General features: G+C 42.0%; 2 protein-coding genes and 1 long non-coding RNA gene across 6 annotated transcripts in view; 1 reads left to right on the forward strand and 2 right to left on the reverse strand.

The window, feature by feature from the left end:
- Positions 1 to 7,840: 7,840 nt before the first annotated feature.
- On the reverse strand, positions 7,841 to 11,320 carry LOC135338951 (protein EFR3 homolog B-like). The gene is made up of 10 exons (XM_064535045.1): positions 11,163 to 11,320; positions 10,756 to 10,897; positions 10,240 to 10,364; positions 9,913 to 10,068; positions 9,590 to 9,721; positions 9,210 to 9,291; positions 8,613 to 8,660; positions 8,413 to 8,548; positions 7,916 to 8,195; positions 7,841 to 7,853 (listed from the first exon to the last, which is right to left on the reverse strand). Exons 1-10 carry the CDS (start codon positions 11,318 to 11,320, stop codon positions 7,841 to 7,843), a joined length of 1,272 nt encoding a protein of 423 aa, XP_064391115.1.
- Positions 11,321 to 11,926: 606 nt separating this feature from the next.
- Positions 11,927 to 15,314, forward strand: LOC135339141 (NACHT, LRR and PYD domains-containing protein 3-like). The gene is made up of 2 exons (XM_064535281.1): positions 11,927 to 12,663; positions 12,824 to 15,314. The coding sequence occupies exons 1-2, from the start codon at positions 12,354 to 12,356 to the stop codon at positions 15,157 to 15,159; spliced, it is 2,646 nt and encodes an 881-aa protein (XP_064391351.1). The 5' UTR covers positions 11,927 to 12,353; the 3' UTR covers positions 15,160 to 15,314.
- Positions 15,315 to 20,702: 5,388 nt separating this feature from the next.
- LOC135339200 (uncharacterized) overlaps positions 20,703 to 24,660 on the reverse strand; it is a 130,126-nt gene continuing 126,168 nt past the window's right edge. For all 4 annotated transcript variants that reach the window (XR_010395887.1, XR_010395886.1, XR_010395888.1 and 1 more), the window contains one exon: positions 20,703 to 20,864. This is a non-coding gene — a long non-coding RNA (uncharacterized LOC135339200). The remainder of the gene's footprint in view (positions 20,865 to 24,660) is intronic.

Here is a 24,660-nt window from a genome sequence, read left to right on the forward strand (position 1 = left end):
GCTTCTCCTTGGTAACAATAACAGACACACAGACACACGCACACGCACACAGTCAGCTTTACCGTAGCCCTCGTGCGGCTACGCCTCGAGGCATAACAAGGGCTTCTCCTGGTAATAATGATAAATGCTCACATGCACAGTAAATTGTCAATGAACACAAAGCAATTTGCTAGTGAAAATCCAATTTAACGCTCTGATGCCTTTTGTTCATATAATTATGAGGAAGATGAGCAAATTAACGTTCACTTTAGCCCTCCCAAACATCTTCTAAACATCTTCATGATTGCCAGGCCCTCGTATTGCAGCTGAAGGAGGTCCTGTGTGGGGAGAAGAGAGGGCAGTGAAACACTTCAACTGGTATAAGACAAAGAATGCATGTATTCTACATAACACAAAATCATATTAGTACTCCCTTTATTGCTCCCCTCACCTGGAAGATCAGCTCCACCTTCTCTATCTGCCTGCCCAGGAAACGACCAGACACCTCAAACTTGCTCACATCCACTGACGTCATCTTAAACACAACATTTCTGAACCTGGGGGAGTGTTAACATAGCGCTCAACGTTACACATAGAGGCATAAAATAAGTCAATAGCCTCACACTGAAATAGATTAGTAGTAGAATCTGGACAAAGTACGTACAAGAGCAATAATATTAAGAGCAGATGTCGATGATTATCATGTTGTTTGATCATAGTAGAGGGATTCCCAGAATAGTACATCAATGACAAGAGACATACGAAGCTCTTAACATCAATACCGTGACACACCAATGTACGCAGGAATTGAAAGCATAATTATATTCTATTTAGTATATAGACAGCCCGTATTAAAGATCTAAGCACACAACACAAGTATGTTAGTATCTGCTATGCACTCTCCAGTACGTAGGTGGAGACTTACAGAATGGGTGGGGCATATCTCCATGGACACTGATGCAGATGATTTGTTTGGTCACGTTAGAGTACGCATCGATACCCAGCTATCTCTCCGGGGAGTCCACTGTCGATGCCCACAGGAAGAACCCTCTGGGGGGGGAACAGTGAGAGTCATATTATGATTCAGTTCCGGGAATAAATGTCATAGAAAGTCACTAATTGACTCACATTTTTTCCAGCCGAGGCAAATGGAGCACAGCTATAGGTTACGTCTCTGTGGGGCATGGAAAAATTGATTTACTGAAATTGTGTATCAGGTTTTAAGCAACTAATAAGGATTATCACTTATTGAGCGCACAATTCCCCGCCCACACACACCTGGTCAGTAGACAGCTGATTGCCTATCCACAACATTGAAGGATTTTATCGCAGCTATGTACTTCATTGTACAGCTGCAAGGGGAGTGACGTGTGATACAGTGTGATTCAATGAAAGTCAGTACAACACAGTTAGTGTATGTTTACCAAAGAGGTACATGAGATTGTTCTGACAAATCATTCTTGTACTCTCTAATACACTAACAGGGTTTCATCTAGGATAACAAGTTGGGGGGGGGGATTTGGGAGTGCGTAAGCGCAAGTGTTTGGCTATGCCCACTTAAAAATAGTTGATTTAATACTAATGTGATGATGTCATTATTCTACAAGATTTGGGGGGGGGGAAGAACCACCCCCCCTACTAGATGAAACCCTGACTAACTGATACAGTACCAAAGATGCAACCTTTTACATGGCAAAATTAAAAACGGCCATTGTCAAAGTAATGTAGACGCAATCGTCATCATGTATAAATTGTGTATTTGGCCTGGCCTAAGCCATATTCAGTACATACTATATAGCAGGTCATTTTCGTAGGTTATAACATTCGAAACAAACAACGTCTACACACAGTAAGTGCAGTAGTAGTAGATCTAAGAGGTAGTCTAATGCTCAAGAATGATGGAACATCTTATATACATATAGTAGTCATCTGCAGAATTGTGTAGAGGAGATGTTTCACCATCTTTGAGCATTAGTTTACCTCTTAGATCTACTACTACTGCACTGCACTATACTGCACTTACTGTGTATATAGCTAGTAGGTATCTTCAAGACCAGCTAGCTCACTGACAGTTGACAAACTAATGCTCAATGGAACATCTCTACACAATTCTACTACTACTGCATGCACTTACTGTGTATATAGTAGGTATCTTCAAGACCAGCTAGCTCACTGATAGTTGACAAACACTCTCTGGGACAAAAACCATTGTGTAGCTCTTACTTCAATATTTTACAAACTTCCTTTATTTAGAATAATAGCGCATGCATTGCAGAATGCAGAGGCTGCAAAATATGGTGGGCCGTTTGTTTCAAAATTCAAATGTTACATTTTCATTCAAATCACAATACATTCATTCAAGATGTGCAATTTTCATTCAAGAGCATTCAAGATTATTCATTCAAGATTCAAGATTTTGATGGATGCATAAACATGCATAACTTCAGATGACTTTAGCCACACTTTGTGGTTTTATTGCATGGTGTAGTTGTTTTAATTAACAGGAAATGGGGTTCACAATAATCAACTCCCTCCCTCAGTAGTGGTAAGGTGATTCCCAAACCAGAAACATGACATTGATTGATGAAAATTAACAAGAGGTCAGGGGTTCGTTGCAGACCTTCGAGTTTTGAGCATTAAGCAAAGGACATCTTATAAATGTTGTGTTTTAATGACTGTATATGCATGCATGGCATGCATATCTTGAATAATTATTGTCGACTTGAATGCATTAAAATCTTGAATGACAATTGCATGGTCTTGAATGGTCAGTGGATCTTTGGATCAATTTAAATTTGTTTTGGGCAGAATTTCAAATCGATAGAAATTTATATATTTTTTGATTTTGAATATTTTGAAACTGCAAGAGTACATGCAAATGAGTGCATTCTATTTTCAATTCTTGAGGAAGAACTGGTCCTGAGTTTCGTGCAGAAAAAAGCAGTTTCATATTTTGCACCCACAGGGGTTAGCTTATAATGACCTTTGTACTCTAAGAAGCTGTGCACTTTATAGTCTGTTATAAAATCAGTATTATGTGCACCTAGCTTGTATGCGTACAGGTTATGTTAACAGTTGTATCCCACCCTGATTGACAATGACAATTACACCCCTGTCTGTATAGGTGTTCCAAGTACCATGGCCAATAGATGAGTGTTCCCAGCATACAGACGGTACTATACATATAATCATACAGTTGTTCGATTGCACACACGCACACACAATAATATCATAATTTAATTGATCCTTCAACATTGAAATGTTTAATAATATTAATTATGTACAGTTAAGGAAGTACATTATTATATTATACATAGCAGAGTCGTGCAGTTGGCTAGCCTCGAGGAAGTGATTGGGATATCAAGGCTAGCAGTTGGCAAGGTTATATTCTGGCTATATTTAGCATTGCATTGGAGCATGGCTTCTCAAGAGTACAAAGGTCATTTTAAGCAAACCCTGTGGATGCTATAAGCGCTAGTGATGGTCAAAAATTGAAAATGCTTTTTCTGCACGAAACTCAGGACCAATTCTTCCTCAAGAAATTAAAAGTAGAATGCACTCATTTGCATGTACTCTTGCAGTTTCAAAATATTCAAAATCAAAAAATATATAAATTTCTATCGATTTGAAATTCTGCCCAAAACAAATTTAAATTGATCCAAAGATCCACTGACCTTGAATGAATACTGTATATGCATCTTGAATGAATGTATTGTAATCTGAATGAAAATATAACATTAATTTTGAATTTTGAAACAAACGGCCCACCATACACCATAGCAAAAACACATTGATTTTACAATGTAAAAGGGTGGGCCAGCTCAGCACAATTCAAATAGCAATCAAAATTCCAGGCTCTTAAAAGAATAGGACTATTATATCATTCAATGACAATTTAGAGAAAAGTAGCGAAGTACATAGTATGTTAGAACATTAGGTCGTTAATTAATCAATTGCAACGTGTCAATAGTACATGCAGATGATATAAATAATTGAAGAATGCTCACATGCAATTGTCAATGAATACATGCAATTTGCTAATGAAATCCAATTTAACACTCTGAGGATTTTAAAAGTTCATGAGGAAGATGAGCAGATTAACATTCACTTTGGCCCTCCCAAACATCTTCATGATTGCCAGGCCCTCGTATTGCAGCTGAAGGAGGTCCTGTGTGGGGAGAAGAGAGGGAAGTGAAACACTTCAACTGGTGTATAAGACAAAGAATGCATGTATTTGTAAGACAAATGAATACATGTACTTACATACACCGTACAAGCATACCAACACTATACCTGACACAAGGCAGTAAACTTCTTGAACACTTTACGTACCTACCATCTACCTGTACACACACCCTCACCTGGAGGACCAGCTCCACCTTCTCTATCTGCCTGATGTGATCTCAAACACAACATTTCCGAATCTGAACCTGGGCGAGAAGAAATAATGTTCACATAATTATAGCATAACTTTGCATAAGATCAAGGTCGTAAGAAGAGGTCAGGCTGGTCAGATTTTGGCCTAACCACTTTTTGCAGCTGGGTATAGTAATGGTCGTAAATATTGTAAGTGATAATGCGCATGCTGTTTTTGGTGAGGAAAAGTGATGGCCTTTTTCTTAGGTAAAAAATTCACCACTGTATGCAAAAGTTCCAATAGTACAAAAACAGTTGACCTTTAATTGTAAGTTGGCCTGACCACTTTAAAGTTGCTTGCTATGCCCCTCCATGAAGATTGGGGCATAAAAATAAGTTAATATAGCCTCACACTGGAGGAATTGTTAAAGTCTAGATTAGTAGTAGAGTCTGAGCTTCAGTCAAACAGTGGACAAAGTACGTACCAGAGCAATTAATGGCACATGTGATGATTATCATGTTGTTTAATAGAAGTATGCTAGTATAACGGCTACTCAAGTATACGGAGACTCACAGAGTGGGTGGAGCATATCTCCATGAACGCTGATGTATGGATGATTGGCTTGGTCACGTCAGAGTACTTGTTGATACCCAGCCTTCTGTCCAGGGGGTCCACTGTCGATGCTCGCAAGAACTCTCTGTGGGGGGTACAATGAGTGTATGTATATTCATACCCTCTGCATGGCAACGAAAATAGCTAATTTGCAATTTAGATCATACGATACTTTAGTAGAAGGTAGAAACACACATGACCATCATCACATGACCATCATTCGTACATACACACTTTCAACTATTTGACCACAAATTCAGTTCTGGTAATCACATTTCTTACTTGATTTCTTGAAGGCTTCCTGAATGCACGGGTTCATTACTGACAGGGCAGCATTCTCAGCCTCAAACAGCGCGAAGATATACAGAAAAACATGATCAACTCTAAACCTACAGATAACCGGACAATTCATGGAAAGTTACGAAAGGGTCAAATTTTCTGCTGATTTGGCATTTTTTTACCAAAAATTAATGATTATGGTTAAATTGAAAAACAGTCTAGTCCAGTAATGTACATAGATGCAGTGCATATTGTATGCCATAATCTGTACAGGTATACTGTACCACTTTTATCACCTGTTGTTTGTAGCACTCGAGTATACCCCATCGGCACACTGCTCTGCTCCAACTCCTCACAGCGATCCAGTGCCTTCTTGAGCTCTTCCTCCATCACAAGTCTCTCTTGAACAGCAGACTGGGTAATAGATTGCATGGTGGTCATGTACACACACAGGTATACAGATACAACCATCACAACATCGTAGTGGTTAGCCTCAATTCCAGGCCGCGAAGAGAAAAGCGGCCTGGAATACCTTGTATGCACATGCGCGTACATTACCCCAAAAAGGGGGTAATCCGTGCATTTGTGGATACTGTCAGTAAAATAAACCGTATACTATTTGTATTTTGAAGTTACGGTCCGTTACATAAAAGTATTGTGCAAATAAAAAATTATGACTGAGTTCTTACGCCTTTTATTGTATCAAGCCAAGTCTCTACTTAACGACACTGTAAGGGCATATCTCATGGACACTGATGCAGATGATTGGTTTGATCACGTCAGAGTACGCATCGATACCCAGCTATCTGTCCGGGGGGTCCACAGTCGATGCTTGCAGGAAGAACCCTCTGTGGGGGGTACAATGAGAGTCATAATTATTATTATGATTCAGTTCCGGGAATAAATGTCATAGAAAGTCACTAATTGACTCACATTTTTTCCAGCCGAGGTAAATGGAGCACAGCTATAGGTTACGTCTCTGTGGGGCATGGAAAAATTGATTTACTGAAATTATGTATCAGGTTTTAAGCAACTAATAAGGATTATCACTTATTGAGCGCACAATCCATTCTACCCCCCGCCCACACACACCTGGTCAGTAGACAGCTGATTGCCCATCCACAACATCGAAGGATTTTATCGCAGCCATGTACTTCATTGTATAGCTGCAAGGGGAGTGACGTGTGATACAGTGTGATTCAATGAAAGTCAGTACAACACAGTTAGTGTATGTTTACCAAAGAGGTACATGAAATTGTTCTGACAAATCATTCTTGTACTCTCTAATACACTAACAGGGTTTCATCTAGGATAACAAGTTGGGGGGGGGGGGAGATTTGGGAGTGCGTAAGCACGTCGCAACATGTTTGGCTACGCCCACTTTTGTTTTAAAAAAAGTTGATTACAACATGCTTAACCTAACGCATCACAGTAGAGATATCTACCTTTAGTTAACTAATGTGGTGACATGTAGTACTAATGTGATGATGTCATTATTCTACAACATGGGGTGGGGAAGAACCACCCCCCCCCCCAATAGATGAAACCCTGACTAACTGATACAGTACCAGAAATGCAACTTTTATATGGGGAAAAAAAACGGGCAATAGTCTCTAGACATAATCGGCATCATGTATTGTGTATTTTGCCTAAGCCATAATCAGTACATACTGTATAGCAGGTCATTTTCGTGGGATAAAAAATCCGAGACAAAAACGTAGGCGTGGTGCAGCAGTGATTTCGTGTGTAAAAATTCCCTTTGCTTCACTGCATTGCACGCGTTCCGGTCAACCATGCCTACGTTTTCGTGAGTGATAAATATTCGTCAAGGTTTAGCTTGCCCACGGAAACTATACCCAGGACGCTATATGTACGGTACGGTATACTGTACCACTTTATCACCTGTTTCAAGTACTCTTCCTTCTCCCGTTACTTTGTAGCACTCGAATATGTCCACCCCGTCCACTGCAGGCACACTGCTCTGCTCCAACTCCTTACAGTGATCCAGTGCCTTCTTGAGCTCTTCCTTCATCACAAGTCTCTCTTGAACAGCAGACTGGGTAATAGATTGCATGGTGGTCATGTACACACACAGGTATACAGATACAACCATCACAACATCGTGGTAGTGGTACAGTAGTTATAATAAAGGTACAGTAGACTCTCGCTATTCCGACTCTCTGAAGTACGGCCTGAAATGTGGCCAACTCGCTATTCTGTATACTTGCTGCCCCAAACTAGTAATTTTATACGTATACATTTTGGGTGTGGTTTAGCAGAAAAACTGTGTGTGGAGGGAGTGGTTGGGGTGTACAATGAGAGGTAGGAAGCGGGATGCTCATGAACACTACAATGAAAGTTATAAAAAAGGTAAACCGTTTTGTGAGCAAACACAGCTGTGGGATTACATTGTAATAGATAATAAAGGGGAAGTATGTGGAAGCATAAACACTAGTAATGCAGTGAAACCGTGCAGTCTATTGTGGTCACGCAGGTCATCCTCTATAATACAGCCACTATTAGTCTACTCACAGACTACAATAATTAAGTTTTACAAAGGCGACAGAATCACTAAGCACTTTTGCATAGAACACGTACATGTACAAACAGTGTTTATGACAGGAAACTAAACACATACATGTACACAAATAGCTAAATGAAGCAACAGCTGTATAATATCATTCTCACCTGTTTTGAGTGTCCTGAGATGCCAGAGGATGTACAGACAGTCCAGTGGTGGCTCCGCTATCAAGACCCCCTGAGGCCACGGGTACATAAGAGTTGATGAGCCCCAGTATATCTGGCTTGTGATAGTCGGGAAGGACTCGTGCAAACTCCCCCACAGTGATAGTGATGGATTGCTGAAAGGTCAGAGAGGACATGAGATCGGAGGGGCTTTCTGAAACGGTTTCTATGGAGATACGGAGGTGGCGAACCAGTGTACGGAATATATCCAGTACAGACGGACCTGCATGAGTGGACACAAGCTAAGTAATGTAAATACATGTATGCAGATTAAAGCGTGGAATTAAACCGTGTCAAAACATACATGTACAGTCATGCAGAAACTTTAATAACAGCTATGAAAGCATCTGCATATGAAGAATATATGCGTATAGCCTTCTTTAGAAAATGGCCTAAAAATAGTGTTGAAACCATACAAGTACTCTACCATGGAGACTCACCTAGAGAGCTGTCTGCTGCCACGGAAACACACTTAGAGAGTGTGCCGAGGATCCCTTGTTTGGTCTCCCAGGACTCCTTCACCTTGGCATCCAGGTGGTCCACCAGCGACTGGACGGCCTTGTACCGATCCTGTCTCTGTGGGGGTACGTGTACAGTGGATAATGTACCCTGGGGGCTATGGGGTGATAAGATACTGTACACTCGGGGCTGTGGGGGATAAGATAATGTACACTGGGGGGCTGGGGGGCTGTGGGGGGATAATATAATGTACACTGGGGGGCTGTGGGGGTACGTGTTAGATACTGTACATTGGGGGCTGTGGGGATAAGATAATGTACACTGGGGGGATGTGGGGGGATAAGATAATGTACACTGGGGGCTGTGGGGGGATAAGATAATGTACACTGGGGGCTGTGGGGGGATAAGATAATGTACACTGGCATGGGGCTGTGGGGGGATAAGATAATGTACACTGGGGGGCTGTGGGGGGATAAGATAATGTACACTGGGGGGTACATGTCTACACTGTAAGTGGATACTGGAGGGAACAATTGAAATACTTGAATAAACAATCCTCTTCAGAAAGTGACGGAGTATGTTGGACCTGAAAGCTATCAATGTTACACAACAGAATAAAGCAGAGAGCAACGAAATACTGTTGATCACAGTCCGTTATATGGACAGTCAAGTCAGAATTTACAGTCGATCGTATGACCACAAGTATTTTTATCAAGCTATGATGCACTATACACTATGGTGAGAACACTTGGCCACAAGTGCATGTATATACGTGTACCTGCATGGCTTCCACAACGATGACGTACACACCAGCTGTGAATTCCTTGTCTGATATCCATAGTTTGTTTAGGTCAAAGTGTCTACAAGGGGAGCAATGGAGTGTTACTATATACACAGGAAATGAGACAATGGTTGTCATGGTACTAGACCTGCTGAGACAACATTGCACAATAGGTCATAGCACTTTACTAACATCAGGAGTTCAATAAGAATCCTAATGAACTCCTGCTGAACATGCAGTTACACCTATTAGGGAAACCACCTTGCCTACAAGCACAGTGTTGTAACACCTACGTACGCACAATGTATACATATACATTAGGGAAACCACCTTGCCTACAAGTAGCACCTACGCACACGAGGCATTGACTGACTTACTGCAGTATTGGCTTGAGGACACTGTCGATGTGAGAGAGTCTGGCAAAAGTGATGAGCTCAGTGAGACTATCCTGAGAGTACCCTCCCAGACTGTCTCCCTCCTCCACAACAGGCTGGATCTCACCAGACTCTCTGTCAGAGTGGGAGGGGGGTTACTATGGGCACACACGGCATACTCATACACATTGCCTAAGGCCACCAATGGGTAATGGTGCGTGTACGTCGCTCATTGAAGCTACAGTATGTATGATTGTGTATTAGCCAGTGCTCCAGGAGCAGCAACTTGTAGATACTATTAATGTTAGTACATAATTATAGTATACCTTGACTGGGCGACACTGTGACTGTGCATATTGAAGAGGAAGGGCGGCACTATCTTGTTCATGTGATCAAGGTCCCAAATGTTCATCTGGAGGTTGTCTTGCCTACCAATCTTCTTTATCACTCCCCTCTGCCGTTGCAACCCAGCCATCTGCGTCCTGTGTGAGGTGTAGTGGGGAGGGGTGGAGTTGGTGATATAAGCAATGTGATCACAAGTAATGCATGTGGCAGAGGACCCTAAGCGCGGTACAGTTAAAATATGACACCTAACACTTCGAACTGTGGCCACTCAAACTCATTTCATTTCAAAACAGTGAATGTGCTCATACTCGTGATATTTGTCGGCGTCGTCGACATTCTTGGTGAGGCTAAGAGAGGCAAAGCGGTGGATGAGGAAGTCGTACTGTCTGTGGTAGGGGGTGTTCCCTTCCTCTCGCTCGGCAAACTTCACAAACTGTGTGTGTGGAGGAAGGGTCGTCAATGTGTTGTATACACAATACACTACAGTTGAGCCTCGGTTATCCGAACACCTTTGTCCCCGGGCCCATTCGGGTAAGTGAAATATTCGGATAATCAAAAGCTGGCTTTTGCCAGCCACGTGGGCAATTTCCTACTGCGCATGCTCAGATTGCACTATGCTCTAGCATTCGGATAATCGAGGATTCGGATAACCGGGATTCGGATAACCGAGGCTCAACTGTATTAACAAAATGAAAAGTATATGTACATGCAATCTAATCATGAAGATACACGTTCACTCTCTGCACTCACCCACCCACCCACCCACACACTCTACTCACACACCCACTCCCACACCCACACACATCACACTCCCCCCTACTCACCGAATTGGTGGCCAGTTCTGTGTTGCTAGTTTCCAGCATATTATGCAGTATATCCAGGTAGCTATCCACAATCAACTGGAGCTTTCGTGAGTCACAGGCTGACAGCAGCTTCTCCGTCACTTGCAGAGCCACACTCACATGCCTGAGGGGAGGGAGAGGCATGAAAATGGTATTTTGTACCAAGTTTGGGAGAAAGCCATTGGTTGTATCATAGATATAACATTTAAAGTTCCCAGCCACATAAGATACATCATTTTCTGTTCCGGAGGTACGGGGATGGTCGATAAATTTCCCTAGCTATACATGACATGTCGACATTGTATACTGTACAGGTATGTCTCTGAAATAGTCGTCTAACCCGTTTCTCTCTCTTTTGCAGGCTCTGACGCAGTCTCAGAGCGAGGTACTCTCCAATATTGTCCAGATGGTCAGGGGAGGTTTGAACAAAGAAGAGCAGCTTGTCTATATTAGCAGACACAGGTGTGGGTGTTTGAGGGTCCTCTGGGAAGAGCCCATCAACCAGCCGTTTGTAGCGAGGTTTGGGGCAGCAGAAGCACGTCGCCATAGTTAGATCTAGTTCTGAGTCTTGATTGATTGTAGACCTAGCATTTATTTGTAAAACGTAGAGCAGAGGTTTTTATGTAATATGTTGGCAACCCTGCGCTTTCTTCTGGGTTTCTCACCCGTATCGTTTGAGGTACCCCCGAACGAGTCGGGTAAGAACTCAGCTAGTTCGATAAATTCCCCTTTTTCCGATTTTTTAGATAGTTTGTCGGGAATGGGGATGGCATTCTGGCCTACATTGACCGTATATGGAATAATGCTTGGTATCGTCGGTAATGTGGGGAGGCTCATGCGGGTTTGAGTACGGGGGGCACTAGTGGATACGAGGGGAACACGTGCTAGTGAGGTACTTGACATACCTGCCGTTCCGGTGCTGACAACAGGGCCTGAGGTGGGACTCCGTGGGGTACCCGAGCCGGAAGCAGAGATGGTTGGGATCGAGGGTGGGACTGATGGTGAGACTGATGAGGGGACGGCTGTGGGGTGGTGTTGTTGGACTGCTGCCTGAATCCGCTGGTCCATTGCGGTGATGATCGTTGGTAACACCGCGCCGGCGCCGAGGGCTGCCTGGACAGAATTGGCAATCATGGTGTTGAAAGTTGTCGGAGTTGTCGTCGGGTTGGTGGAACTGATCGGCGGTGTTCCAGTTGAGGATGTGCTCGAGGAGGTAGTGGTCATCTTCATATAGAGAATTACAGGATAGATCAGCAAGAGAAATCTTGAGAATTATGGGATAGACCCAGAAGAGAAGTTTTCTATTCTTTCACTGACTGCCTGACCACGTGTTTCTTGCGCATGCCCGTGTTGGTTGCAATTGGTACTCCATTATATTTCTGAGAGAGCTAGCTGCAAGGCACAGATTTATTTGCTGGAATGGCCACTAAAGAGCAGAACCAAGGTATAAAGACTGTCATGTTTCCTATAAAGGATAAACCCAATGATTGCTAAAGCATAAAACTCTCATTGGTGATTGCTAACCTTGTGTGCTTGCTTATCTATTCTCAGAGCTCACAATTGACGATCTGAAGACAGAAATGAAACTGACTGATGAGCAGCTCAATACAGCAATAAAGGAACCAGATCTACCCGAGTTAGCAGCATGTTTCGATAACACTGATGATTATCTTGAAAAGCTGGAGCTGTCGCCTGGACAGAAAACTGACGTCAGCGAAGTGAAGGCTAAAACACGTCTAAACCGCACTCAAGCCGGAATAAAACTTGCCCTAGAATACTGGCAGAACAAGAACCAACTACAAGCCACCTTCCAAGCTCTGCTACTCATCATACTCTCCCTGCTCAAAGGAGACGTTGCTGTTCAAGTGTGCAAGTACTTGTCTGACAAATGTGAGTCTGTTATGTAAGAGTGTGGTCATTGTGGTACCATACGTTGTGGGAGTGATTGCAACCAAATAAGGGACTTTCAACTTAATTGCTATTGTTACACATACAATTCTCTATTAACTATCACCAGGAATGGTACTCACCTATTGTTTTGTTTCTCCAGACTCCACCACCTCGTGTCCCCACTCTCAAGAGAGGGTCCTGCTGAACCACAAGCTGTCCTCGTACAGGGACTACCTACAAAGTCGCTACAGAGAACCAGACTCCACATCAGCCACACAATGGCCTCCCGTCTCAACAAACAAAGTCTTTAAACTGGCCATGATTCAGAAAGAGAAAATACAGAGAGGAAGAATCGACGATGAATTTGTTAGGCTATCAATCACAGGAAAAATCGACGATATTTTACTTCAAAAAACTCCGGTTAACTTGACAAACATTTTCTCTGAGATTGGGGATAGACGAAACTTTGTGTTGATTGAAGGAGCTCCCGGCTCTGGCAAGAGCACCCTTGCTCTACACATCTGTCAGGAGTGGGCAAAGGGGAAACTGTTCCAAAAGTTCGATATTGCAATCCTCGTGAAACTGAGAGATCCACTTGTTAGAGAAGCGAAGACAATTGCTGACGTACTTCCCTGCATTGATACGGCCGTGGCTAACAAGACAGAGGCAGTTATAAAATCACTGTATGGCAAAGGTGTACTATGGGTGCTAGACGGATGGGACGAGCTTCCTTTTGACCTCCCTAGAGACTCAATCATCAACAAACTAATCCGACCAGACATGTCACAAAAAGGAGCCCTACACGAATCAGCTGTGATTGTAACATCTCGACCGTCATCTTCAGCTGAGCTCCACCCACTAGTCTCGTCCAGGGTGGAGGTGTTGGGGTTCACTCCACATCAACTAGAACAGTATTTTACCGAGTGTCTGAATGGTGACTCACAAGCTGTGCAGACTCTACTGGAGAGAATTCGAGAGAACCCAGTGGTAGAAGGTAGCTGCTACCTCCCCCTCAATGCTTCCATTGTCGTTAATTGCTTCCTTTCTGACAACCACTCCCTCCCAACATCCAACCACGGGATATTCACATCAGTGGTTCAGAGCTCTCTCAAGAGATACCTCAAGGAGAAGTTGGGGAAGACCACTCCAGTGGGAAACATCACATCCCCAGACTCACTGCCCTCGGAAATCAGAACACAGACCGTACAAATGTGTCAACTTGCATATCATGGGATCGAACAAAATAAAGTGACATTTACTGACAGGGATTTGGCCGCACTTCGCATTACGAAGGAGATTTCAAACGTTGGATTATTACAAACTGTTCCCAGCATCATTAGCGATGGTGATCTGGTTTACTACTGCTTTCTCCACCTGTCTATTCAAGAGCTACTAGCAGCAATCCACATCTCTCTCATGCCTCCCAAGCAACAAATTTCTGTATTCCAGAAGCTCTTCGGGAATCCTCGATTCAGTGCAGTCTTCCAGTTTTATGCTGGTATCACCAAACTGAGTACTAGTAGACCAATCCTCAGTTTGCTACCTCGATTCTTGTGTCCAGTTCCAGCCACTGTTTTTGATCTGGTCAGAAAGGTTGTCAAAAATGAGAAAGAGAAAGGGCATGGTGAGCCGAAGCCCCTTTTGTTGTCCCTCATCAATTGTTTGTACGAAGCTGAAGACTCGCGACTGTGTGTGTTTGTGGCTAATCTTCTTAATCACAATCTAGATCTTAATTGCACTACAATGAATCCTATTGACTGCCTCTCTGTTGGATATTTCGTATCAGTTTGTTCCAACACCAGTAATGGATTCACACTTAGCCTCGAAAGTTGCTCTATTAGTGACCAAGGCTGCAAATTTCTGGCACGAGGACTCTCCAAGTGTCCCAACTCTAATAATGATATTCCTACAGCAGGGATACACATCGCTAAGATTATCGAGAACACTAGTTCAATATCTGAATTGGATTTGTCTAATAATGCCATTGGTAACAGTGGGCTTAGCACACTCTGTGAGGTCTTGTCAACTAACACATCATTAAAGATCCTGTACCTGGGCAATTGCTCACTAACAATATCAGACGACAATGGAGCTGCCCTCTATCAACTTCTAAATACAAACAATTCCCTCGAACATCTTAGATTGTATAGTAACACAGTGACTAGCTGTCGTCACATTGCTGCTGGACTTGCAGTCAATAAGACTCTGAGAACATTGGGATTGGGTAACTGTGAACTGACTGATCAGAGTATCGAGGAGCTATCAACTGGACTGATCAACAAGATTAAAACACTGAACATATGGGGTAATGACTCAATAACAGAAGATGGAATGAAGACGCTTGCCAGACATCTAACCACCCACTGCTCTGAACTGACACTATTGTACATACCCGACCACCTAAGATCCTGTGTCGAGACAGTATTCAGGGACACTAACGAAGAGAGGAAGAGAAATGGACTACCCGAGATTAATGTGTATGCATTTGATTATTAATTTATAATTAATTGATTGATTATTATTAATATAATTAATGTTTATAATTAATGATGTTTAGTAAATTATAATTATGTTTAGTTATAATTATATTATGATTATTGTTGTTATTAATTAATTAATAAATGTTAATTAATTTGGTGTTATGCATCTAATCTCTATCATTGGTCAATATAATTATAGCACATGTACAGATGGTGACGAGTGAATTCAATGCTTCCTACTGACACGGAGAGCATGTCATGCACTAGCTGTATGTATGTAACTGAATACACAATTGTAATAATGCTATAATCTCCACCTAGCTAGCCTCCTTCACAGGCTTTCAAGAGAAGTGCGGCCTGGGCCGGATCCGAGGCTAATCTCGACATGATCTACTTTTGACAACAATTATATTATTACTAGGACAATTTACAAAACAGTTAGTGTACAGAAGACTAGAAATATGTCGGCACATTACATAACAATTACCTAAAAACAAATCAGTTGGAATTGGTCAATATAGCACAGTAATAATGATGGTTTAAATTCAATGCTCCCTACAGTGTCACAGAGAGCACATGCACTGTACGTATAAAACTGTCAATGAATGTAGTGGAAATCCAATTTAACGCTCTGTCGATTTTTGTTTATGAGGAAGATGAGCAGATTAATGTTCACTTTGGCCCTTTCAAACATCTTCATGATTGCCAGGCCCTCGTATTGCAGCTGAAGGAGGTCCTGTGTGGGGAGAAGAGAGGGCAGTGAAACACTTCAACTGGTGTAAGACAAAGAATGCATGTATTTGCAAGACAAATGAATACATGTACTTACATACACCGTACAAGCATACCAACACTATACCTGACACAAGGCAGTAAACTTCTTAAACACTTTACGTACCTACCAAATTAATTCTACCTGTACACACACCCTCACCTGGAGGACCCAGCTCCACCTTCTCTATCTGCTTGACGTGATCTCAAACACAATACTTTCGAACCTGAACCTGGGCGAGTAAGAAATAATGTTCACATAATTATAGCATAACGTTGCACATAAGATCAAGGTCGTAGCAAGCGGTCAGGCTGGTCAGGTTTTGGCCTAACCACTTTAGCAGCTGGGTAGGTAATGGTCGTAAATATTGTAAGTGATAATGCGCATGCTGTTTTGGTGAGGAAAAGTGATGACCTCTTTCTTAGGTAAAAAATTCACCACTGTATGCAAAAGTTCCAATAGTAGAAAAGCAGCTGACCTTTAATCAAGTTGGCCTGACCACTTTAAAGTTGCTTGCTACGCCCCTGCATGAAGATTGGGGCATAAAAATAAGTTAATAGCCTCACACTGGAGGAATTGTTAAAGTCTAGATTAGTAGTAGAGTCTGAGCTTCAGTCAAACAGTGGACAAAGTACGTACCAGAGCAATTAATGGCACATGTGATGATTATCATGTTGTTTAATAGACGTATGCTAGTATAACGGCTACTCTCACTCAAGTATACGGAGACTTACAGAGTGGGTGGGGCATATCTCCATGGACGCTGATGTATGGATGATTGGCTTGGTTACGTCAGAGTACGCGTCGATACCCAGCTATCTGTCCAGGGGGTCCACTGTCGATGCTCGCAGGAAGAACCTTCTGTGGGGGGTACAGTGAGAGTCATAATTATTATTATGATTCAGTTCCGGGAATAAATGTCATAGAAAGTCACTAATTGACTCACATTTTTTCCAGTCGAGGTAAATGGAACACAGCTATAGGTTACGTCTCTGTGGGGCATGTGAAATTGTGTATCATGTTTTAAGCAACTAATAAGGATTATCATCTATTAATGTTGTTGAGCGCAGAATCCGACGGTTAAAGGGTTAAGCAATTAACTATAAGGACTTCACCTTAATCTTGTTCAGCGCACAATCCATCCACCCCCGCCCACACACACCTGGTCAGTAGACAGCTGATTGCCTATCCACAACATTGAAGGATTTTATCGCAGCTATGTACTTCATTGTACAGCTGCAAGGGGAGTGACGTGTGATACAGTGTGAGTCAATGAAAGTCAGTACAACACAGTTAGTGTATGTTTACCAAAGAGGTACATGAGATTGTTCTGACAAATCATTCTTGTACTCTCTAATACACTAACAGGGTTTCGTCTAGGATAACAAGTTGGGGGGGGGGGGGAAGGAGATTTGTGAGTGCGTAAGCGAGTCGCAACATGTTTGGCTACGCCCACTTTTTTTTTAAAGTTGATTACAACATACACTTAACCTAACGCATCACAGTAGAGATATCTACCTTTAGTTAATGTGACATGTAGTACTAATGTGATGATGTCATTATTCTACAACATGAGGGGGGGAAGAACCACCCCCCCCAATAGATGAAACCCTGACTAACTGATACAGTACCAGAAATGCAATCTTTATATGGGGAAAAAAAAACGGGCAATAGTCTCTAGACACAATCGGCATCATGTATTGTGTATTTTGCCTAAGCCATAATCAGTACATACAGTATAGCAGGTCATTTTCGTGGGATAAAAAATCCGAGACAAAAACGTAGGCGTGGTGCAGCAGTGATTTTGTGTGTAAAAATTCCCTTTGCTTCACTGCATTGCATGCGTTCCGGTCAACCATGCCTACGTTTTCGTGAGTGATAAATATTCGTCAAGGTTTAGCTTGCCCACGGAAACTATACCCAGGATGCTATACGTACGGTACGGTATACTGTACTACTTTATCACCTGTTTCAAGTACTCTTCCTTCTCCCGTTACTTCGTAGCACTCGAATATGTCCACCTCGTCCATTGCAGGCACACTGCTCTGCTTCAACTCCTTACAGCGATCCAGTGCCTTCTTGAGCTCTTCCTTCATCACAAGTCTCTCTTGCACAGCAGACTGGGTAATAGATTGCCTGGTGGTCATGTACACACACACAGGTATACAGATACAACCATCACAACATCGTGGTAGTGGTACAGTAGTTATAATAAAGGTACAGTAGACTCTCGCTATTCCGACTCTCTGAAGTACGGCCTGAAATGTGGCCAACTTGCTATTCTGTATACTTGCTGCCCCAAACTAGTAATTTTATACGTATACATTTTGGGTGTGGTTTAGCAGAAAAACTGTGTGTGGGGGGAGTGGTTGGGGTGTACAATGAGAGGTAGGAAGCGGGATGCTCATGAACACTACAATGAAAGTTATAAAAAAGGTAAACCGTTTTGTGAGCAAACACAGCTGTGGGATTACATTGTAATAGAGAGCTAGGAAATGATTCATTATCTTTATTTATTATCCTTGAGACAAAACCGCAAAATTAGTCATTAATATTCGAGGTAGGTTGATTTTAAGCCGCGGCTATTTTCTGAAATGCAAACTACCGCGCTCTTCTGGCCAAGTTGCACTGTCCCAAGGGTGGCCGGATTAACGAGAGTCTACTGTACATGTATTAATTATACAGTATTCACCGAGTGCATACATGTACATGCTAAACTCACATCTGCCCTTGCTGTTGGCCAGTTCCAATTCTCTCACCAGCTCAGCCATGACACCTGGGTCCATGATTTGAGACCTCTCGAGCAGCTTCTCCTCCAGCTCCCTCAGCAGGTCATCCTCTAGACATTGAATGGTCTCACTCTTCTCCTCAACCTGACAAGGGAACATCAATAAGTTGCTGCCAGGTGGAGAATACTCGACATACAATAGTGACGTGCATGTACACTCAACTACAGAAAATCTGGCAATGAAATTTAACGGTATTCTCCCACTTTGAGATAAAGGTCAGCTTAAAGTTGGACTGTAGGTTAGGTATTAAATAGGCATCTGCTATCAGGGTTGTTGCAATAACTATTATAAAGAGATAGTACGTACGTGTAATCACACAGTACACCATCAGATCGGCTATTCAGAGCATAGATCATACAGTATATACATGATCAATTGCTAAATGCTCTAAAATGCAGCTCACTAGCAAAAAAGTAATACCTAGCAAATACGGTAGTAGATCTATTTAAGGCCACTAAACACTGCACATGTGTATCTCTCACCTCTGTGGGTGGTATAGGAACGAGGGAGGACCTCTGATACTGTCTAGAGGACTGGATTTCTTCTCACTGCCAATCTAGAAGGTATGAAAACAAAATATGCATTTGGTAAAATCTACTCTCAAACAACATTGCACATTGACCATTCCTCCTCTCACCTCCTGCTCATTCATGAACATCATGAACCTTTGAAGGACTCGTCACATGATCTTGGAGCAAAAAGATACGGACTTGGTTGAGGATTTGAGTGAGGATAAAGTGAGAGAGGAGGTTGTGGGGGGAGGGGCCTCAGACCAGGGCTGGTGAGACGCAGTGTCACGTGAGAGGAGACTCGGACACATGGTCCTCTGTCTGGACAGCTGCTGTGAGGAGAATGAGAATTGTAAAGCACTGGAATTGAACTGTGCACAAGCACGAAATACATGCACTATTTTATTCGCACCACATAACTAACTAAAAATGCTCACCAATAAAACACCACACACCACTTGGTGTACAACATTTTAACGAATCTACAAATGAACTTCAGTTCCTCTAGACAACCTGCCCAACCCTCCACATACACACTGGCTGCATCATGCATAAAGAAAATGCATCTATTTTCACAGCGTTTGACCATCAAACGTATCAGAGAATAATCTCACGCCCATATTGCTGATTTGCTTGAAATGCCCACCACCATCTTAGCAATGTACCAGCAAGGGGCTTTTGTTGTGAGCATCAAAGGTAGGCCATGGCATTCAGTTGCTATTGATGAGTCACAGGTACTCTCTGATAAGAAGATCTTAATTGGACTGTTTGTGTCTGAAATGGGAGGCTTATTACAACTTCATATCAGCTAAAGCCTACAAGGTGTTAGGGCCTTCTGAAAATATGATTTCTTCTACCAACTCGATCAAAACTATATAAGAAACAATTTTACTTTTCCCTAGTGAGATCTCAGCTCTCTCAACTCTGGCCACCAATTACTGCTCAAATACATTTATTCTTAAAGTGATTGAGCTCACCTTTGGTAGCGCTGACTTATCACAGCTGTTGGTCCAATTCTCCAGAACTCTGAGCTTCCTCTCAAGATGCAACTGCAAGTGACAGAAGATTTAAGTTGAGGTTGAGAAAAGAGTTTCATGCAATAAAGTTAGAAGACACTGAATAAGCAGATTACCAGATAAAGTACAGCATAATTATGTTCTGGACAGGAAATTGTCCGGGTATAATTGGAACAGATTTTTATAGCGCATGCGAAGTGTCCGGGAATAAGCATGCAGCTGCATACGAGTGAGCTAGGTTTAATAGAACAAGGTACGACTGAATAGTTGCACTATAGCTATCTAAAACTAGTTACACAGAGAAAAAAGATGTGCTGATTTAGCACAGAAAACCGTGCTAAACGAATGTCTCCAGTTTTAGCACGTTTGCACATGACTGTGCTAAACAACCTGATATGCTAAACCAGCACATGTGCTGAATTCTAATGTGCTGAAACAGTGTGCTGATTGTATTGTGCTAAATCAATTTCAAACATTACAAACAACAATACATCAATACAGTATTAAAATTGTATTAAACAAACGATGAGGATATAAAAGTGAAAGGTTTTTTTAAACATAGTTAGTTAACCATAGCAAGTCTGCACTCGGTTCACTGCAATTGTAAGATACTGCCTTTGACTTCTAAGCATCACCTGCATGCGTGAAGTAGAAAAATATGTCACATAAAGCCAGTAGAATTATAACCAAGTATAAGAATAATTAAAGTGTGTATAGATTAGGTACATAACATCAGTCATAGCATGAACAAAGTAAGGTTGTTCCACCCCCCTCTCCACTGATAGCATTCACTAGTCTGTTGACAGGAGGTGGGGTTATTCACAGCATTGCAATGTTATTATGGGGCGAAATAAGACATCACTAACGTTTATTCATCCATTCAGAGCATGAACAAAGTAAGGTTGTTCCACCCCCCCCCCTCCACTGATAGCATTCACTAGTCTGTTGACAGGAGGTGGGGTTATTCACAGCATTGCAATGTTATTATGGGGCGAAATAAGACATCACTAACGTTTATTCATCCATTCAGAGCATGAACAAAGTAAGGTTGTCCACCCCCCCCCTCCACTGATAGCATTCACTAGTCTGTTGACAGGAGGTGGGGTTATTCACAGCATTGCAATGTTATTATGGGGCAAAATAAGAAAAACCTTTGCTGTGATCCATGACAAATGCCGAGTGCATAATGAGCCAAAAGCAAAGAATTGTAGCTACAGAAAGAGTCATATAACACAGATAGGACCAAGAGGAAGAGTACGCTACTCCAATAGACTGTACACAGGAGGCAAACTCACTATTGCATGTAACCACAGCCACTTGAGATACAACAATAACAATAACAATGTTGATAAGAAAAAGCAATTAGTAGTAATCATCACTAACGTTTTTATTCATCCATTCATAGCATGAACAAAGTAAGGTTGTTCCACCCCCCTCTCCCCCTCTCCCAAAAAAAACAAGCGCATGCAGCTGCATGCGAGCTAGCTAAGTTTAATAGAACAGTGTGCAATTATTCAGTTGCACTAGCTATCTAAAACTAGCTACTCAAAGCTATCTAACTAATCTAATCATCACTAACGGTTATTCATCCATTCATGTTTATTCATCCATTCATCGCAGATTAATTTTAACAGTTTATACAACAGCTATGTGGTTGTGATGTAGGTTAGACAGAATGCTTACTACGGTTAGTGGGAGTTGCATACTCTTCCTAATGAACTTCTCATTATAGTCGTTTTTACGCACAATTTAGTTTGCTAGACTATAATAATGCAAATGAGTTCTTGTTGTGCTATTATAGAGCAGCATCAATATTCGGGCCCATCAACTATCTCGTATAGAATTCCCTTTGCTTCACTGCATTGCATGCGTTCTGGTCAACCATGCCTACGTTTTCGTGAGTGATAAATATTCGTCAAGGTTTAGCTTGCCCACGGAAACTATACCCAGGACGCTATACGTACGGTACGGTATACTGTACCACTTTATCACCTGTTTCAAGTACTCTTCCTTCTCCCGTTACTTTGTAGCACTCGAATATGTCCACCCCGTCCACTGCAGGCACACTGCTCTGCTTCAACTCCTTACAGCGATCCAGTGCCTTCTTGAGCTCTTCCTCCATCACAAGTCTCTCTTGCACAGCAGACTGGGTAATAGATTGCAAGGTGGTCATGTACACACACAGGTATACAAACCATCACAGCATCGTGGTAGTGGTACAGTAGTTATAATAAAGGTACAATAGACTCTCGCTATTCCGACTCTCTGAAGTATGGCCTGAAATGTGGCCAACTCGCTATTCTGTATACTTGCTGCCCCAAACTAGTAATTTTATACGTATACATTTTGGGTGTGGTTTAGCAGAAAAACTGTGTATGGGGGGAGTGGTTGGGGTGTACAATGAGAGGTAGGAAGCGGGATGCTCATGAACACTACAATGAAAGTTATAAAAAAGGTAAACCATTTTGTGAGCAAACACAGCTGTGGGATTACATTGTAATAGAGAGGAAATGATTTATTATCTTTATTTCTTATCCTCGAGACAAAACCGCAAAATTAGTCATTAATATTCGAGGTAGGTTGATTATAAGCCGCGGCTATTTTCTGAAATGCAAACTACCGCGCTCTTCTGGCCAAGTTGCACTGTCCCAAGGGTGGCCGGATTAACGAGAGTCTACTGTACATGTATTAATTATACAGTATTCACCGAGTGTATACATGTACATGCTAAACTCACATCTGCCCTTGCTGTTGGCCAGTTCCAATTCTCTCACCAGCTCAGCCATGACACCTGGGTCCATGATTTGAGACCTCTCGAGCAGCTTCTCCTCCAACTCCCTCAGCAGGTCATCCTCTAGACATTGAATGGTCTCACTCTTCTCCTCAACCTGACAGGGGAACATCAATAAGTTGCTGCCAGGTGGAGAATACTCGACATACAATAGTGATGTGCATGTACACTCAACTACAGAAAATCTGGCAATGAAATTTAACGGTATTCTCCCACTTTGAGTTTGTGTGCTTGTGTACATGCTAATTTAAAATTACTCACATCTGCATAGTTCCAATTTTCACTCCAGCTCAGCCATGACACCCGGGTCCATGATTTGATATCTCTTGAGCAGCTTCTCCTCCATGTCTAGATGACTGCACTTCTAGAAGGTAAAAGGAAAACAAAATAATGCATTTGGTAAAGATCTACTCTCATGCAAACAACATTGTAATTAGTATTGAGAGCAAATACATGTGATGATCATTACCAAATTTACTGGTAAAGGGTCAAACTGTTAGCAAGAGAGTTCATAATAGACGAACTCTTGCTGTTAGTACAGTAGCCCTCATATAAAAGTTCCCGTTCCGTACCGTTCAATTTGCGTACAACGGTTCGCGTAGAAACGGAATGAAAACGGAAGCCAGCTCATTAAAATTTAATACGGTACGGAAATAACCGTTTTAATTCTGAAATAACGTTCGCACGTGTAGCTGCATGATTTGCTCCGTAGCTAGCTGGCTAGTGTGTTCCAAGAAATCAAGCTGGTGAACTGTTCTACTAAACAAAGAATCCTCATCCTTCACAAACAGCTACGGAGCAAGTACAGAATCCCTAAGAAGCAAGGTCAAGGCGAGCTAGATCTAGTTAGAATAATTACTGACATTTAGTTTGAACATTTATATTTATATTTATAGCACTGTACATGAATTTGTTATTCTTCATTTGACATGATGTTTTAATGATACAGGACATTGTATACGATAGTGTATAATTTATAATGAAGTGTTCAACAAAAGTAATAGTACAATCAGATCATAATATAATGTAGCTGTATCTAAGATTCCAGACTGAGAGATCTGGTTGACTTGCTACTACCAACTTTCTCATCTTCTTCCAGCCTTGCATGTAAGTTCTGCAGTATTCCCAGTGCTATTTGTATGCCCCTGGATTACACTAGAGAAGTTAGTACATTTGTAGCTTGCGCTTAGTACATACAGAATAAATAAAAATTATTATTGCTAACTCAGCAAATTCCACCCGTTTTTTCTCCTAGAACGGTGTAGGTAATTACGGTGCGTTTATGAATAATACGCTACCGTTTAGTTAGCGTTTTCTGACTCCGTAAAAACGGGAACGTTACGTGCAACTGAAACGCAACGGGAACTTTTATATGAGGGCTACTGTATGTAAAATTGCCAGCTATGGACCCCAACTAGTACCTACATGCAAATTTTAGGGGGGGGAATTGGAGCTAGGGGGAATATCCCCCTTCCCCCCTGTATGACACACTGCTCACCCTTTAGAAGACTGCCCCCCCCCATACACACACACTCACCCTTCTAGAAGAATGTCCCACAATAGCCTTCGGAGCTGTCTCCTTCCTCTCAATGTGCGTCTTGAGTACCTCGTTTCGACTAATCTTGGACGCTAGATACAGC

The sequence above is a fragment of the Halichondria panicea genome, chromosome 7 (genome assembly GCF_963675165.1).
Source record: "Halichondria panicea chromosome 7, odHalPani1.1, whole genome shotgun sequence".
Classification (NCBI taxonomy): domain Eukaryota; kingdom Metazoa; phylum Porifera; class Demospongiae; order Suberitida; family Halichondriidae; genus Halichondria; species Halichondria panicea.